The following is a 16,069-nucleotide window of genomic DNA, read 5'->3' on the forward strand; positions in this document are numbered from 1 at the left end:
TACTCTCCATGATATACCTCTATATATAGACTGCTGTATCTACATGTTTAACATGGACCCATGGAGTACTCTCCATGATATACCTCTATATATAGACTGCTGTACCTCCTAAATGTTTAACATGGACCCATGGAGTACTCTCCATGATATACCTCTATATATAGACTGCTGTACCTACATGTTTAACATGGACCCATGGAGTACTCTCCATGATATACCTCTATATATAGACTGCTGTATCTACATGTTTAACATGGACCCATGGAGTACTCTCCATGATATACCTCTATATATAGACTGCTGTATCTACATGTTTAACATGGATCCATGGAGTACTCTCCATGATATACCTCTATATATAGACTGCTGTATCTACATGTTTAACATGGACCCATGGAGTACTCTCCATGATATACCTCTATATATAGACTGCTGTACCTCCTACATGTTTAACATGGACCCATGGAGTACTCTCCATGATATACCTCTATATATAGACTGCTGTACCTACATGTTTAACATGGACCCATGGAGTACTCTCCATGATATACCTCTATATATAGACTGCTGTACCTACATGTTTAACATGGACCCATGGAGTACTCTCCATGATATACCTCTATATATAGACTGCTGTACCTCCTACATGTTTAACATGGACCCATGGAGTACTCTCCATGATATACCTCTATATATAGACTGCTGTACCTCCTACATGTTTAACATGGACCCATGGAGTACTCTCCATGATATACCTCTATATATAGACTGCTGTACCTCCTACATGTTTAACATGGACCCATGGAGTACTCTCCATGATATACCTCTATATATAGACTGCTGTACCTACATGTTTAACATGGACCCATGGAGTACTCTCCATGATATACCTCTATATATAGACTGCTGTACCTCCTACATGTTTACCATGGACCCATGGAGTACTCTCCATGATATACCTCTATATATAGACTGCTGTACCTCCTACATGTTTACCATGGACCCATGGAGTACTCTCCATGATATACCTCTATATATAGACTGCTGTACCTCCTACATGTTTAACATGGACCCATGGAGTACTCTCCATGATATACCTCTATATATAGACTGCTGTACCTCCTACATGTTTAACATGGACCCATGGAGTACTCTCCATGATATACCTCTATATATAGACTGCTGTACCTCCTACATGTTTAACATGGACCCATGGAGTACTCTCCATGATATACCTCTATATATAGACTGCTGTACCTACATGTTTAACATGGACCCATGGAGTACTCTCCATGATATACCTCTATATATAGACTGCTGTTAAGACAGTGCCATATTCCAAAAAGGGTCATAGCGCCCTCTGTTGTTGGATTTTCGTTGTTGTTGAAAATGGCGATTGTATCGTCACAGTAAAGTTTGTTATTGTTTAATAAATGAATGATGTTGTTATAATCAATTCGTGTGTGGTACTTATTTGCAAGTAAAGATTCAAGTAAACAAACCCAGCAACCTCCCAAACAGAACATTTGGTCCCTCGAGCCGGATTACTTGAGAAGTAAGTTGTCACATTTTACTGATATAGCCTAGCCTAGCCTAAACAAGTATGTCTAACCGATCCACGTGCTCCAGTCGCCGATCATCAAAGCTATCGTCGAGGTCATCGAACCATAGAGCCTCGGTGTTAGCAGATGCCGCTGCTGCCGAGACAGAAGCCATGGCTGCAGTGGAAATTGCATCTAAAGAAGCCGAGTTACATATACTAAAGGCGAGGAGCAAGGCACAGGCCCTACGAGCACAAGCGGACACACTCACCGCCGTTCTAAATGAAGACCTACATGAATTGTTAACCACATCTCCCAACGAAACGTCCGAAGATCATGTGAAGAAATTCCTGGCAGACACAACAATGACTGACATCAACCTTACAGAAAGCAGTCCAGAACCCGTTACAAGGACTGTTACGGTACCGGTCAGTGAAAGCGTTGTTGCTACTACTAGCAGTGCTAGTATTATTAATCGGACAGAAATACAGAATGCAGCCAGACCGAAAGTGTGTACTCAACAAACTTATGCGGTAAACAGTATGATGAATCAGTACACACCCATACAAACCATCTCACCACACGGGGTGGCGAACACTAAACCTACGTTTACCATGGTTACTGATGTAATGAGTACAAGACCCTGGATGTCCAGTTTCACTAGTAATGCACAAAGTACAATACCGCATATGCCAGTGCCTATGAATGATGTGCAAAATATTACACAACATCAGATGCATGCCGTTACGACAAGTAACGTACGGAATACTGGACTTTGTACTGACATACCGGTACTAAATTCTACTGCATCATCATTCAATCCATCTCCTGGAGTACCGGCATACCAACCGACATACCAACCAACGACCCAGAGTATTAACCCAGTGTTTGGTATTAGTAGAGTTTGGGATGGTTTACCAAAACTGAATATACCAAAATTCTGTGATGAACACGATGTTAAGCAGTATGTGACATTTAAATCAGTATGGGATAGTGTGATGAGTCAGGCGAAATTACAGCTACCCGAAGCAACTAAGTTTGCATATTTACGTAGTCACCTTGGCGGACGACCATTAGCAATGGCTGACCGTAACCTCATGCTAGGAGATGACGCTTACAAGGAAACCATGAAACAGTTGGAGAAGGCCTTTGGTGATCCCAGTAGAATCGTTCAAGGGTTATTGGACCAGCTCCAGGTACGCCCTACAATACATCAAGGGGACTGGGCTGGTCTCAGAGATTTTTCGGATGAACTGGTAACTGTGGTCCAGACTGCCAACAAATTAAACCATGGGAATGAGCTGAATCACCATCGGTATGCGGCAGACCTGACAAAGAAACTACCAGACAGGCTCCACGATGAGTTCCTATTCAAGATGTGGAAACAGGAAAAGGGAATGATCTATACTGTTCAAAACCTTTCAACATGGTTAGAGGAGAAAACAGGACCAGCTGGTCTAATACTGCTAGAAAAAATGAGTCATGGTACAGGAGACCAAAAACCATATGCAACCGCTAAACAGCAGAAGAAACGTGAACAACCGCCTGCCACGAAGGCTTATATTACTCAAAGTAGTTCAAAGGCTAAGAAGCGTGTTACATGCCTGTATTGTGATGTTGATGAAAGCGGACATTACCTAGAAACATGTGGTAACTTCTCCAAGATTAGCTATGCAGACAAAATTAAATGGTTGGAGACCACCAACCGGTGCAAAAAGTGTGCTAAGAAGCATGATGGTGTTTGCCCATTTCCAAAAAGGTGCAAGGAATGTAAAAAGGACCACAGAAGTAGTCTCCACAAAGTGATTGCACCAGCACCAGCCCCAGCTCCAGTTGAACCAGTACCTAATCCAACTCAACTATGTACTGGAATGGGTTTAACTGCTAAACTTGACTACCACGATGTACTAATCAAAGTTGTACCCCTAACCATCTATGGTGCCAAAGGTTTAGTAAACACATACGGTGTTCTTGATGAGTGTGCAGAACGCACGATGGTATCAGAAAGATTGATAAATGAACTGGGCATTAATGGTGAGGAAGAGTCAATCAAAGTTAAAACGGTAACAGGTGACACTGACTGGAAAGGAAAATGTGTGGACTTCACCCTCTCGCCCAGAGAAGAACCAGACCAGACATTCAATATCAAGTGTGCCTTTGCCGCCACTAAAGTCCAACTTGGGGATTATACAGTTTCTGCGGAGAGGTTGCAGTCAAAATGGCCACACCTTAGAGGACTACCATTATTTACTGCCGAAAAGGTGCAGCCGACGATATTGATTGGTGCCGATAACATTGAATGTACTCTGTCGTTGGAAACTAGAAGAGGACCCAAAACGGGTTCACCAGTTGCGGTCAAGACACTATTTGGTTGGACTGTACAGGGAAAGCAGGGTCTCCAGAAACAAGGAAAGCTACTAGGACATCCTCAGATGATGTTAACTAGCACTCAACCAGAACATAAGCTGCACCAATTAATGGAAAGATTTATGGCGGTAGATGTATTGCACCATGTAAATCCAAAGGAATCAGTGCGGTCAAAGAATGACAAGTTTGCTATTCAGACATTGGAAAATGGTACCAAGCAGGTCGAGGTCCAAGGTGTACAAAGACTCCAGACACCACTCCTGTGGAAACCTGGGTACAGAACCCCGTCTAGTACACCAAGATGTGTTCAGAGCCTAGCTCTTTCTACCCAGAGAAAAATATCCCGCAAACCAGAGTTGGTAGACTTCTGTCGATCATATATTAACAAGCTGAAGACGAACGGCTCCATACGAGTTATAGGGCCTGTCGACACATTGTCTCCGGAGCAGCAATTAGGATGGTACATCCCCTGTCATGTGGTACACAGTAGTGGGAAGTACAGACTTGTCTTCAACTGTTCGTTTGAATATGATGGTCAGAATCTGAACGATGAGTTACTCGCTGGACCGACTCTAAGTCCAGCACTATTGGACGTGCTGCTACGTTTCCGACAAGGACGCGTTGGAGTATCCGGCGATATCACCGCAATGTTCCATCAAGTGAAACTGACCCCAGAAGACCGACGTATGTTGCGATTCCTCTGGTGGGATGACGAGATGGATACTTGGCTTGTAATGGAGTGGCTGGTACTCCCATTTGGAGCTGCTTGTAGCCCTTGTTGTGCAACATTTGCCTTACAAAAGGTGGCAAATGATAGAAAAGATCGCTACCCAATTGTCAAGGATACCATCGAAAATGAGACATATGTGGATAATCAACTAGCCAGTCGTAACACTATATCAGAAGCCAAAGAACTTGTAGATAAGACACGTGAGTGTCTAAATGAAGCTGGGTTCCAAATGGTAAAATATGCCAGCAGCCATCTAGATGTAGTTGAACACTTACCCACTGACGTGCAGTCCGGTCATCAATTGCAGTCACTTTCCCTCAGTCAAATTAATGGGGAACCAGAGCCAGCTTTAGGGCTTTATTGGGATTGTCACAGTGATGAGTTATACCACCCAGCCAAATCTCCAGATAACCGAAAACTTACCAAACGCAATGCTCTCAGAGTGCTTGCCAGTCAGTTTGAACCACTCGGAGATATAGCACCTTTCACATCCAGAGCCAAAACGATTGTTCAAGAACTCTGGTCAACAAAGCTTGATTGGGATGAAGAAGTAAAAGATCCTGACATTCGACAAAGGTGGGAAGAATGGTGTGATGAATTGGAGAAAGTTCCATCAATAAGAATACAGCGGTGCTATACACCATCTAACATGAGCAGCACAATTGTAAAAAGGACATTACATGTGTTTTGTGATGCCTCAGAGAAGCTTTATGGTGCCGTTGCCTACTTACGCTCAATGGATAGTGACGGTAGTGTTCACATGAGTTTCGTGTTGGCCAAATGCAGAGTAGCACCAAAACGCCTAACTTCCATACCACGCCTGGAATTACTTGGGGCTCTTCTTGGTGCACAACTAGCTCAGACTATCACCAATGCACTCACCCTGGATGTGGAACATATTAATATGTGGAGTGATTCAACAACAGTTCTTACATGGATACAATCAGATTCCTGTCGTTTCAAGGTGTTTGTGGGGACTCGGATAGCTGAAATCCAGACGTTGACATCCGACAGTGTGTGGCGTTATGTGCGAACAGATGAAAACCCTGCAGATGACATTACTCGAGGTCTGTCAGTGACAGAGCTCGGAAAAGGATCCAGATGGACTGATGGACCTTCATGGCTGCTAGAGGCAGAAGATACATGGCAGAGTCATAGTGCCTCAGTGCTGGCACGAACTCGAGTCTCATCATTAAATTCATCTGTAGATACCAACGAGATAAAGAAGTCCCTATTTTGTGGTGTAACCTTGGCGACTCCAGTACAGAATATAGATTTGGAAGAATTCCCGACCTGGCCAGAACTTGTACAAGCACTGGGAGAGAAACTCAACGCAGTTGATGGACAAGATTCAGTTGTATTAACTGCAGAACAAGTATGTGATGCCGAATATCAACTCTTACAACGAGCCCAACAAGAATCATTTAAAGAAGAGATTGCGACGCTCAAAACCCAGAAAGAAATACCGAAGAGTAGTCGTCTGTTGGAGCTCTCTCCAGAGCTGGATGAAACGACAAATCTAATTAGAGTTGGTGGACGTTTAAGGAAAATGGATAACAAAACTAGTGTAGAACCACATCCAATTGTCCTCCCATCATCACATCCAGTAACCAAGCTGCTTATCCAGGATGCTGACAATCATTTCAGCCACCAGGCCGGAACCGAGCAAGTTTTCGCCTATCTGCGTCGTCGCTTCTGGATATTGAGAGGACGAACCTCTGTTAAAGGTATACTCAGAAAATGCTCTGACTGCAAACGTTGGCGGCAGAAACCACTGATACCCAGAATGGCTGATTTGCCGGAATCCCGATTAAGGGTGAATAAGCCTCCTTTCTATTCTACCGGGATGGATTGCTTTGGTCCAATTGCAGTGAAAGTTAGGCGGTCACAAGAGAAGCGTTGGGGCCTTGTCTTCAAGTGTATGACGACCCGTGCCGTTCATCTAGAACTGTTAGAGTCTCTTGATGTGGATCATTTTCTGATGGCGTATAGGCGTTTTGCCTCACGCAGAGGAGTACCATATGAGCTCCGTAGTGACTGTGGGACAAACTTCAAGGGAGCGGAGAAAGAGATTGAGACTGCACTGAAGGCAATGGAACCAGAGTTGACCAGTCGTCTGGCAAAATTTAAAGTGAGATTTTGCTTCAACCCTCCAAGTGCTCCTCATTTCGGTGGATTGTGGGAGCGGGAAGTGCGCTCTATCAAATGTGCGCTGAAAGGGGTTCTACGAGACCGAGTAGTACCTGATGTTGTGCTACGTACTGTTCTGACGGAAGTGGAAGGTATTATGAACTCTAAACCTCTTGGCTACGCATCCTCCGAGATAGCTGATATCGACCCAGTTACGCCAAATATGTTGTTGATGGGGCGGCGGGATCCTGCCCTACCTATGGTGGTGTACGACGAGTCAGAACTGAAAAGACGGCGTAATTGGCGACATAGTCAAGTTCTAGCGGATCAGTTTTGGCGTCAGTTCATCAGGTCATACTTACCTACTCTGCAAAGGCGCCAGAAGTGGCAGAAGGAAGTCGAAAACCTAGAAGTTGGAGACGTGGTGATGATCGTAGATCCCCAGTTGAGCCGATCTCAGTGGCCAGTCGGTGTTGTTTCGGCACTCTATCCAAGCAGTGACAACCGAGTGAGAGTGGTGGATGTTCGTGTCAACAAAAAGGCTTATCGACGACCAGTGGCAAAGCTCGTGAAGTTGATGAAATGTGACGATCAAGTCGAAGAATCGAGCCCGTGATTATTAGTTTTGACTTAAAAGGCGCGTAATTTTATGCAACTTAAATCATTTTAATGTTAAAGGAAATTTAATCTGTTGATTAATAATACAGAAAAATAAGTACATGACTTGATACCTTGATTGATAAGGCGAATTTCCTAAGAAATTCGGGGGCGGCTGTTAAGACAGTGCCATATTCCAAAAAGGGTCATAGCGCCCTCTGTTGTTGGATTTTCGTTGTTGTTGAAAATGGCGATTGTATCGTCACAGTAAAGTTTGTTATTGTTTAATAAATGAATGATGTTGTTATAATCAATTCGTGTGTGGTACTTATTTGCAAGTAAAGATTCAAGTAAACAAACCCAGCAACCTCCCAAACAGAACAACTGCTGTACCTACATGTTTAACATGGACCCATGGAGTACTCTCCATGATATACCTCTATATATAGACTGCTGTATCTACATGTTTAACATGGATCCATGGAGTACTCTCCATGATATACCTCTATATATAGACTGCTGTACCTACATGTTTAACATGGACCCATGGAGTACTCTCCATGATATACCTCTATATATAGACTGCTGTACCTCCTACATGTTTAACATGGACCCATGGAGTACTCTCCATGATATACCTCTATATATAGACTGCTGTATCTACATGTTTAACATGGACCCATGGAGTACTCTCCATGATATACCTCTATATATAGACTGCTGTACCTCCTACATGTTTAACATGGACCCATGGAGTACTCTCCATGATATACCTCTATATATAGACTGCTGTACCTACATGTTTAACATGGACCCATGGAGTACTCTCCATGATATACCTCTATATATAGACTGATGTACCTACATGTTTAACATGGACCCATGGAGTACTCTCCATGATATACCTCTATATATAGACTGCTGTACCTCCTACATGTTTAACATGGATCCATGGAGTACTCTCCATGATATATCTCTATATATAGACTGCTGTACCTCCTACATGTTTAACATGGACCCATGGAGTACTCTCCATGATATACCTCTATATATAGACTGCTGTATGTACATGTTTAACATGGTTAAGAGCTGCTAGGTCAGAAACATGGGATTGAAAAAACGGACAGATTGTCACGAACGTGACAAAACCGGCGAGTGATACAACAACAACAACAACAACAACAACAACATATATATGGCTGCAGTCGCGTGCTAAAATTTGAGTCAGTGTTGACCTACCGACCGTCCGACCGATTGACCAACCAACCAACCAACCAACCGACCGACCGACATAGTGAGCTGTAGAGGTCTGATACCCAAAAGTGTCACTGAATGTCACGACAAGGAACCGGTGAATGATTACAACATCGCGCCTGGAATGCGAATTCACTTTTACATCTGACATTGATTGAAAATAGACGAGGGGTTAGGGAGGATTCGTATGAGGATACTACGAAATTAATTTTACTATAATCACCACACCATCTACTAGGTTTAAACGAGGTAATAACCTATCTATCCCAAAAGCCAGTACTATGGCTGGTCAATTTAGAATTTCGTTTACTGGCACAAAATTTTGTAATAATTTATCACTCGACATAAAAAAAAATACTTCAAAAATTAATTTCGTAAAAAATATAACTGAACTACTATTATCGAGATACTGATTAATGCTGGCCCACCTCTTTCTTTTTGTCATTATTGTGTTTTCTTACATTATTGTATAATTATATTATCAAAATCGTTTGCACTGAACAGTATTATATTTGTTAATCAGGTGTAAACCATTGACTAGCGAAAGCTATTTGTTTATACCGTTTTGCCATTGGTGAATAAAGAATTATGAATTTTATTACTCAATTTTATGTTTATTTTGCTAGCCATATGTTAAAATTTCAATAAAGAGAATGCTTCAAATATATTAAATACAAACATTAATAATAATTAAATGTATATGTACATTTTTTAAGAGAAAAAATAGAGATAAAAGTGAGATGAACCCGCATAAGATTAAAACAAATATATTATATATTAAATAAATAATGACGGCAACTAAAAGAACATATGTTCGATTATAATGCATAATAATCATACTGAAATTCGCTGTTTAAAGGGAACACGAATGTTGCGAGTAGGAAACCTGGTTAAGGTTCTTTTTTTTAATCAAAAGGCAAATCATATTACGAAGTCATGCAAGATGTTGTATCCTGTATCATTATATACATACTATGGGGAGTGGGGTTCAGGGTGGAAGAAACGCGTGTTTGATTTTTTCTCTTCGAACATGGTAGCGTTAGGCTAAGGAGATGGTGTGGTGATTATTGTAAAATGTATCCATCCTATCATACTTCACGTTTAGGAAGTAAAGAAATTGATATTGATACTTCTGGTTCTATCATATATTTATTTTTTCCTCCATGGTTATCCCTATAATTTAGTTATTAGTTATACAAAACATCACGACGGTGTTTGTCAAACAACTACAAATAGCAATGTTTCAAAACAGACATAATAATTTCTCAATTTATATTTACATTTTATACGTACATTTTGAAACTAATTATTCTTGTTTTTTGTTTATTTCATTTTTTTATTTAACTTTATTTAGAGCAAAACAACCATATGTTGGCAATCAAGGGGCCGTCATATAACCTAAAACAAACATTATATAAAATAACAAAGAAATATATACAAAAATATACTATTATTTATTTATTATTTAATTCTATTTTTTTTCTTCTAATTACATAAGAACATTTGTTAATAATGCATAATTTAATCATAATTCGTTGTTTAACAATAGTTATCAGTTGAAGTTGTAGTATTTAAGGGAACACACAAGTGTGTAGTTGTGAGTACGAATTCAAATTTACAAGGTTGTTCAACAGATCTGTCACCAATCATAAATCAGGTATATATTTCGTATTACAGCATTAACATTGTTTGATCCTCACTAGACACGCAATTGCAACGCAAGGACGTACGCGCAATGTGATTGACCAATCACAAGCGATGTATTTCTTTTATAATTGTCGCTTGTCATTAGTCCACTCGCTTACGGGTGTTCATTTTCCTCAAACATAATGGAAGCAAGTGTTAGTGGGTGATCCATAATAGGCCTACACTATTCATAGACCCGTCGCTGCTGAAAAGTTTCAAAAGAACGGTTTTATAAAAAAGATCGCTTGCATCTGAAAATTGCTCGTTGCTCCACGGAAACAGTTTTAAACACTGGTATTTGACGATCGAGCCCAGAATGAATTTGGGGTTTTAAAACCGAATTTATGATCGGTTCTTTTTTATATGGACCCGTCTCTGCTGGAATACCGTTCTTTATACGCTATTTTTTCTATTCTCTTACTCTGCAGAAACACTTGAGGATACTGTCTAGGCGGGTCTTGCGCCCTGAATTGCAGAGAGGAACAGTGGTGGTGTTTCAATCATCTTCGTTGTTTTATTTATTTGTTTATTGTCATTAACGGGTTGTCTAGCCTATTTCCTGATCAGAGTCTATATAATTTTAATAATCAACTAAAACTCAAAGCGCTTTGATCTTTACGAAATAGCGCTATATAAACGTCTCATTACTAATATTATAAACAATGCTGGGCTTACATTTGCCCAGTCAGATAAAAAGGCAAAATCAGCACTGTGGTCATGTTACAAGTGTCATGTACAAACAATATAGATTCTCTGATAAAACTCCTAGAAAATAGGAAGCTTTTTCCATTCTTCCTCTGACTGCAGTAGCATTGGAACTAACAAAAGGAGGACCTATCACCGTCCATCTTGTCTCATGAGACAATCACATGCGGATCATTTAAATGTATTGTATTCTTGTTATTACTATTAAAACTATCGATATTGTTGTGGGTGTTTGTGGTAACTCGGTTCATGATTTAAATGACTTACCTTAATCCAAACACATCTTGTTAATTTTGTTGTAATATAAGAAATGGCTGATCGGATCCGTGTAACTCACCACCTCGTCTCTCATTGATAATCATGAATTTGACCGCCGAGTCTATTTCGCGCCAAATTTACATCCAAGTGTAGATCCACCTGTATAGCTTTGCGTTTAATTAAAAGGCCAGCATTTTATTGGTCTATTGGGTAAGTTGGAGTTCTGAAAATTCAAATGAATTTGAATATACGCTAGTTGTCTGAATCGTTACTGATGTATTTATTCACAACTGAACCAAAAATACAAAAACAAACCAACAAAAAAACGTCTGCAGATAACTAGAGAACGTCAGATAATCATAGCTCTTAATAGTAGTTTAAAACTAAGATCTAATAGAGATGTCTTAGATTTAAAGATATCTCTATTTAAATAGTGATATCTATATTAATAGAGATATCTTAAAAGAGGTACAGTATCTCTGTTAATAAAGATATCTCTATTTAAATCTAAGATATGTCTACTTCTCGAATAAATGACAGCTTGGCGCGCCATATCGTAACTCTCGATATTAGGTGTGAATGCCTTCAGTAATTGCAGAACTATTGAATTAAAAACGTATGCAATAATTATGTGTTGTATTTTATTTTACAGTATGGTCTTGTTAAAATTACGGTTTGTGATAGGACTACTTATCATCGGTTTAATTTCAAATGAGGTTCTAGGAAGGTCAATCGGCAGACGTACGCGTAAAGTAAGCGTCGTCGGCGATGATGGAAGCAACGTCGGCGATGTTGGAAGCAACGTCGGCAATGATGTAAGCAACGTAGGCGATGATGTAAGCAACGTAGGCGATGATGATGAAGACAACGTAGGCGATGATGATGAAGGCAACGTCGGCGATGTTGGAAGCAACGTCGGCAATGATGTAAGCAACGTAGGCGATGATGATGAAGACAACGTAGGCGATGATGATGAAGGCAACGTCGGCGATGTTGGAAGCAACGTCGGCAATGATGTAAGCAACGTAGGCGATGATGTAAGCAACGTAGGCGATGATGATGAAGACAACGTAGGCGATGATGATGAAGGCAACGTCGGCGATGTTGGAAGCAACGTCGGCAATGATGTAAGCAACGTAGGCGATGATGTAAGCAACGTAGGCGATGATGATGAAGACAACGTAGGCGATGATGATGAAGGCAACGACGGCGATAATAACCTCGATGGCGGTGATGAAGAAGGCAACGACGGCGATAATGGAAACCTCGATGGCGGTGATGGAGAAGGCAACGACGGCGATAATGGAAGCGTCGATGGAGACAGCTGGATAACAACAACCATCAACGATGGAGAAAGATTCCCACCCGCGGACATCGGGTACACCGAATATAAAACAACCACATAGATATAATTTTCCCAATTTATTTTCCATTTTTACTAACTTTTCGATACTATGATATACCGTAGATCGCCTATAGAAGAATTACTAAAATACATTCATCATACAGTGAAAATAAATATACCAAGGCAAAACATTAAAAAACATCGTGTACAAAATTCTACAATGATGGAAATATTAATAGAAATGTTATCGATAACTAATAAATTTAAATGAAGCATTTTGTTGTTATTATTTTTGTCTGAAAACTAGGCCTATGTGTTTCTCATGCCCCTCCCAAGGTTCAAGAAATAATGATAGCTAGGCAAACGCGCACCAAACAAGACAAGCTTGCTTCCAACACGCAAGGACGTACGCAACAACGTAATTTGACCAATCAGAATCGATGGATCCTAACTTTCGCTTGTCATTGGTCAACTAGCTTGTGTTGCGTTTATTTCCTCCTTGCGTTGCGTCCTAGCGGAAACTAAGCTTTCATTTCCGAGCCGTGACTTATCTAGAAGCATGTCTTGGAGAAGCTGATAACAGTTACAATATTTGTTTAAAAAAATCTCTTTTTGAGTATGTCCGAAGATTTGAAACTAGGAAATTAATTTGATACAGAAAACAAGTGAAGAATGACTAAAATATCAAGAGTTAAGATACAATTATGTAAATCTATATCAAGGTGATTCAATCAATCAAGTTTATGAAGAATAATATATCAAAAGAAAACAACATACTGCAGGTGCGTCACATGTTAACGAGGGCGCTACATTTCTAACACAAGCTATCTCATTCGTATTGCATGATGTCACGTGGTCTGTTCACGCTTAATTTACAAAGATATCCAACAGACCAATATATACACATACATATTTATATAGACCTCTAATTTATATAGACTGCTGTTACCTACATGTATAACATGTACAAAACGATGATATATTAGAATTGGTATAAAACTAGTTTTCAACCAGATAGAATAATTAAAAAAGCAAGAAATATTTTTACAGCTGTGTTAACAAGAAGCCTTATTATAAATGCTGGTCCCATTTATATTAAAAACGAAACAGTATTAATATTTTATAATCAAGATAGATATCTGACTAGTGCCCTCTAGGTAAATACGGAATCTATAAATAATATAAAAGAATGAAATTAACCTTTAAAAAAAATTGAACAAATTTCACTCCAATCGCCATTTTTAATGTATGCATCAATATTTTTGTTTAAATTAGATATTGCATCCGTTAAAAACAAATTTTAATTAATAAGAGTAAAAATATTAGATTGCAATTATACACAAATGATATTAAAAATATTCATATAGATGAAATAATACATTTTACCAACAACAACCAAATACAATAAATTCCTTAAAACTTGGTGGCTCTCCCAAAAAATGTGTAAGGTTGCACACTGTTATATCCCGCATTTATTCCATTCAAAATGTATTATGAAAACCAACATACCAGCCCAACTATGCTGAACGTGTTCATTTAGCAACAAATAAAGTAGACATAGAAATCATTTATAACAAGCAACATTCACAACTTAAACCTTGTTGTTGCCTTCACTCTCTGTGTACTTTATAGTAGTTAGTTTACAAAACATTGCGGTCTTTAATAAAAATTAAAGGCTACTTTAATCTCATAGAATCTAGAGGTTACTCTAGCTTATTCTTATTTCAAACAATTCAGTCAATCATGCATTATTTAGTCTACTAAAATATTTAATATTAATAATAAACAGGGGCGGATTCACAGGTTGTGCTAGGGTCATACACTCCTCCTTTTTGACAATAAAAGTTCAATTATGAACTACTATTTGATATATATTTTTGACAGACTATTAACATTAAATGTTACCGTTCCCACGATAACAAAATTCTGGATTCTGGACCCCTAATAAACTCATAATTATATCCAATAAGTAATTAACAGTTTTGTAATATTGAAAGAAAAATAACTAAAAAGTTTATTTATTATAACTACACATGTTCATTCTCCTTACTAATCTCGCTATTAAACTTTCTTTCTACTTGTGTAGAGTAAGCTTCTCATCCTTTATCCTAGAGGGCGACAACTTCAATATGCCTCACGGAATTCATGGTGCCACTTGTGAAAGTTAATTCGGAATGCAACAATGCTCCCTGTTGCCATTCCTGCTATTATAGTTCTGAAGGGAAACAAATAAAACAGATAAAAACATGAAGACAGTTGAACACCGATCAAGGGACCTCTTCAGGAATCAGGGTGTCACCTGAATAGAGCTTGGCCATAGTTTAAAACTATTCTACATCCAACTCATGTGCACTTTAAAGAACTTACTATATCTTTCGAGACAGTAGGGGTTACCCCGGTGTACTAGTACACACACAACCACTGATTATAACTGGGCTCTCTGGGAGACCAGTCTTTTACTGAAAAGGTTACACAGTATAAATAAAATAACACAATTCTGAGACTTACTTTTGACCATAAGCTATGTCTAAAGCTAAGATGGATGCATCACACAGAGGGAAACTGTACATGAGTTGAAGATCATGAGTCCTCCACACTTGCACTACTTTACCATCACCTCCAGTGATAAAATAATCTCCTTCAGCCTTCATTCTTAAAGCCTAAGAGTTAATAAAATATTTGATATTAAATTTCATTTTATTAAATATTGCGTATTTGTAAAAAGATGAATATTTAGGCACACAAAGCGTTTCATACATATAATACTTGAGTCAAACAAAAATTGAAATGTCGACTGGTGGACTAATAAAGTCAATAACTACAGAGTTGGGGCAAGTCTAATAGACAAACTTAGCAATTCAATGCAACAGGTTGATATTATTTATCATGACAACTTTTCCAAAATCATTCTAGAATGATGACATTTCATGTAGTGAAACATTTTTTCACCTGTTAAAAAAACATAATGATATTACATACATTGATTGTGTTAGACACAACTGCCATTTCAAGAAATTTTCCATTAATTGTAAAAGAACAGATTTGGCCTTTGTCATAAGCTATGAGAATCACGCCGGTCTCTGCAGCCATTGATGCCAGTCTAGGTGAAGTGCACTCTGTCGGAGGGGTCAAGGTTCGAAGCAGGTCACCAGTTACTGTGTGTAGTAAACATGTTCCTCCTAAGAAAAAATAAATTGTAGTTCTGTATTTATGCTTGCATTTGTAATAACATTAAGTTTGATTGTATTTAATATTTAATATTTGTTTTGAACGTTGCATGTGTTATGAATTAAAAAAAACAAATAAAAAGACCAATAGCAAGCATTGAACTAATTCTGTTGTTTGAATCTATATTTCTGTTTACTCTATCAAACTAGTTTGACAACAAAAAATGTGATGTGGCCAAAAATGGTGGTGATATGACATCATCTCTAAAAAAAAAAAATTTATATATAA

General features: G+C 38.9%; 3 protein-coding genes across 7 annotated transcripts in view; 2 read left to right on the forward strand and 1 right to left on the reverse strand.

Annotated features, from left to right (window-relative positions):
• The first annotated feature begins 1,324 nt into the window (after positions 1 to 1,324).
• LOC140050503 (uncharacterized) lies at positions 1,325 to 12,701 on the forward strand. Of its 2 annotated transcripts, none has more exons than XM_072095730.1 (2): positions 1,325 to 1,555; positions 11,921 to 12,701. In XM_072095730.1, the coding sequence occupies exon 2, from the start codon at positions 11,922 to 11,924 to the stop codon at positions 12,672 to 12,674; it is 753 nt and encodes a 250-aa protein (XP_071951831.1). In that variant the 5' UTR covers positions 1,325 to 1,555; position 11,921; the 3' UTR covers positions 12,675 to 12,701. The 2 variants fall into 2 exon arrangements, with proteins under 2 accessions (XP_071951831.1, XP_071951830.1); XM_072095729.1 differs by lacking the exon at positions 1,325 to 1,555 and adding an exon at positions 10,195 to 10,276.
• LOC140049927 (uncharacterized) lies at positions 1,604 to 7,384 on the forward strand. The gene has a single exon (XM_072094880.1). The coding sequence runs from the start codon at positions 1,604 to 1,606 to the stop codon at positions 7,382 to 7,384; it is 5,781 nt and encodes a 1,926-aa protein (XP_071950981.1).
• Positions 12,678 to 16,069, reverse strand: part of LOC140050499 (neurobeachin-like) — a 111,460-nt gene continuing 108,068 nt past the window's right edge. For all 4 annotated transcript variants that reach the window (XM_072095722.1, XM_072095720.1, XM_072095721.1 and 1 more), the window contains 3 exons: positions 15,593 to 15,792; positions 15,122 to 15,273; positions 12,678 to 14,828 (listed from right to left, as the gene is read on the reverse strand). In XM_072095722.1, coding sequence (XP_071951823.1) covers positions 14,738 to 14,828; positions 15,122 to 15,273; positions 15,593 to 15,792 — 443 coding nt within the window. In that variant the 3' untranslated portion in view covers positions 12,678 to 14,737. The remainder of the gene's footprint in view (positions 14,829 to 15,121; positions 15,274 to 15,592; positions 15,793 to 16,069) is intronic.

The sequence above is a fragment of the Antedon mediterranea genome, chromosome 5 (genome assembly GCF_964355755.1).
Source record: "Antedon mediterranea chromosome 5, ecAntMedi1.1, whole genome shotgun sequence".
Lineage (NCBI taxonomy): Eukaryota > Metazoa > Echinodermata > Crinoidea > Comatulida > Antedonidae > Antedon > Antedon mediterranea.

What these genes read in the sequence shown, in the direction of transcription:
- LOC140049927 (XM_072094880.1), top strand. Translation starts at nt 1,604, where the DNA reads ATGTCTAACCGATCCACGTGCTCCAGTCGCCGATCATCAAAGCTATCG.
- LOC140050503 (XM_072095730.1), top strand. Translation starts at nt 11,922, where the DNA reads ATGGTCTTGTTAAAATTACGGTTTGTGATAGGACTACTTATCATCGGT.